We start from the raw sequence: 2,455 nt of genomic DNA, 5'->3' as shown, positions 1-2,455 counted from the left end.
AGTATCTAGGTATGAACTTCTTTGTGAGTTTTAAATCTATAAACTTATTTATACTTTTTATTAACTAAATCTATTTTAATTTTTTCCTCCAGGTCACCTAGTTTTCTTGTATTCCAACTGCAGTATGGCAACCTCAACCCAATCTGATGCCAAAACATCATAATGGCAAAGCATATAATTGATGAGAAAAGGTGGCTCTGGTAAACACAGTCTGGGTGTATAGAAGAGCTGAGGTGCTCCAGTCCACAGCCACGAGTTTAGTGCCAGAGGCCATTGTGGCCCCCTGAGGAAGTGGGGAAGGGAGGGAAGTGCAGGTGTCCCTGGCCTTGCTTGGGTACTTGGGGTACCACAAGCCATTAATTCCTCTACTCCACAGCCTGAGACCAGTCCTGGCCTTCTCAGCACCCAGGGTTGCCACAAAAGCCTGACACATTTCAAATCTATTATCCTTTTTTGTGGACTACATAACGTCCAAATATTTCTTGTTTTGTACTTTGAGAAATAAGATGTATGCTTAGGTTCTGAGTCAAAATATTATAAGTATCTATTCCTTCTAACTGGTTGTAATGTTTTACAGGTCACCCACATGTGTTGAATTTTATCTATGTCTTTTATTTGAAATCATGCTTGTTTGTAAATTTATTTCCTCAAGTACTTCTATCACAATGTATTTCACTTGCTTTGCATCTGATATAGAGAATATACATAACTGAAAGTGTTAAGTGTTATGTCCTTCTTTTAAGGTGATACCTTCTCAACATAAGTGGCTTGTATCCAGTGAGATTATTTGCAATGAAATATACATAGGTTGCTCTAAAATATTCACTGAAGATTTCTTTTTAAGTATAACTTTTTTGTTACTATGTTAATGAAATCCTAGCAAGACTGTTATTTCTCATATACTTCAGCAATTTTATTTCAGCACTCTTGATTTTTTTCTTTGCTTTTATCCACTTAGTACTTAAATAATTCTAGTTAAGAATTCTGGTTAAGTGAATATTTTGAGGAAAATGTAAGAAGAAAGTTGTGTCAGTGCTATTAAAACACATTTTCTGAAATGAAGCTAGAATAAAATTACTTCGTCCCTTTGGAGTAGATATTTGCCTCTACTAAAATAAATTTAAATCTTATTTTTGCCTAACGTATGAAACTGTAACCTCTCTGTACATCAGTTTGATAATAAAAATTTGAAAAAAAATCTTATTTTTACAAAGTTTAAGGTATTAGAAGATTGATCATTTATTTCCTGGTAATGAGTCATCACTAAGTTTCTAGGCATTAAGTTTTCCACTTGGAATTCATATAGTAGCTCCCGAGTCTTTCCAAGGCACTTTTTATCTCTTTATTTCTCAATGTATAAATCCCTGGATTTAGAAGAGGTGTAAAAACAGAGTAAAACACGGCAAGAAATTTGTCCATCCAGGTGAAGCTGAGTGGCCACACATAGAGGAAGATGCAGGGTCCAAAGAAGAGAACCACCACTGTAATGTGTGCAGTGCATGTAGACAGGGCCTTGGATGCACTCATTTTAGAGCTTTTGGAGACAGTTAGAAGAATGTGTGTGTAGGAGATTAGCAACAGAAAAAAAGGAATGACAGCTACCATTCCACAATTGACATTCATGAAAATTTCTAAGTTATGGAGATCCATGCAAGCTAGCTTTACTACCAGTGGTCTGTCACAAAAAAAGCTGTCTATTTCCCTGGGCCCACAGAAAGGCAGCGGCACAATCAAAACAAGTTGACTTATAGCATGCACAATACCAATTACCCAGGCAGTCACCACTAGCCCAATACATCTTTGGAGGCTCATCACAGTGAAATAATGAAGAGGTTTGCAGATGGCCACATAACGGTCATAGGCCATTACCACCAGAAGTACCATCTCAAGTGCTGCAATGAATTGGGAAAAGAAGATTTGTGACATGCAGCCTCTGAAGGAAATTGTCTTCTTCTCCCTGAAAAAGTCTGCAATCATTTTGGGAGTGGTATTTGTAGAAAGCCACATATCAACGAAGGACAGGTTGGCTAATAGGAAGTACATGGGAGTGTGGAGATGCGGATCAGTGATAATTAAGGTAATAATGACAACATTACCAGGTACAATGATCAGGTAAAGAGTCAAAAATATTATGAAGAGCAAAACCTGAATATTGTGTGAGTATCCAAGTCCCAGGAGCACAAATTCAGACACAACAGAGTGATTTCCCACATCCATTTTATGCACTATGGTCTCTGAAACAATAGAGATATGGCAACTAATCAGTTATTGGGATGAGAAGGGGTAGGCAAATTTTAGAATTTATTGCTTATATCAAAAATTAGCAGCTACATCTAAGACCTTAAAGTGTAATCCTGAGAAGAACTGTTGGTGTACATGGTATTATATACCCTAAATAAATAATGTCCACAAGATTGGCTTTTCAGGAGCAGAGCTTGTGATGGGACAGCTCTGC

At 37.1% G+C, this 2,455-nt stretch overlaps 1 protein-coding gene across 1 annotated transcript; it reads right to left on the bottom strand.

Moving 5' to 3' along the window:
• Positions 1 to 1,278: 1,278 nt before the first annotated feature.
• Positions 1,279 to 2,220, bottom strand: LOC125358000 (olfactory receptor 4K3-like). Its single transcript, XM_048354836.1, has one exon. It carries the CDS (start codon positions 2,215 to 2,217, stop codon positions 1,279 to 1,281), a length of 939 nt encoding a protein of 312 aa, XP_048210793.1. The 5' UTR covers positions 2,218 to 2,220.
• Between the last annotated feature and the right edge of the window lie 235 nt (positions 2,221 to 2,455).

Source organism: Perognathus longimembris, chromosome 10 (genome assembly GCF_023159225.1).
Source record: "Perognathus longimembris pacificus isolate PPM17 chromosome 10, ASM2315922v1, whole genome shotgun sequence".
Taxonomy (NCBI): Eukaryota; Metazoa; Chordata; class Mammalia; order Rodentia; family Heteromyidae; genus Perognathus; species Perognathus longimembris.
This window is presented reverse-complemented; position numbering and strand designations above follow the sequence as displayed.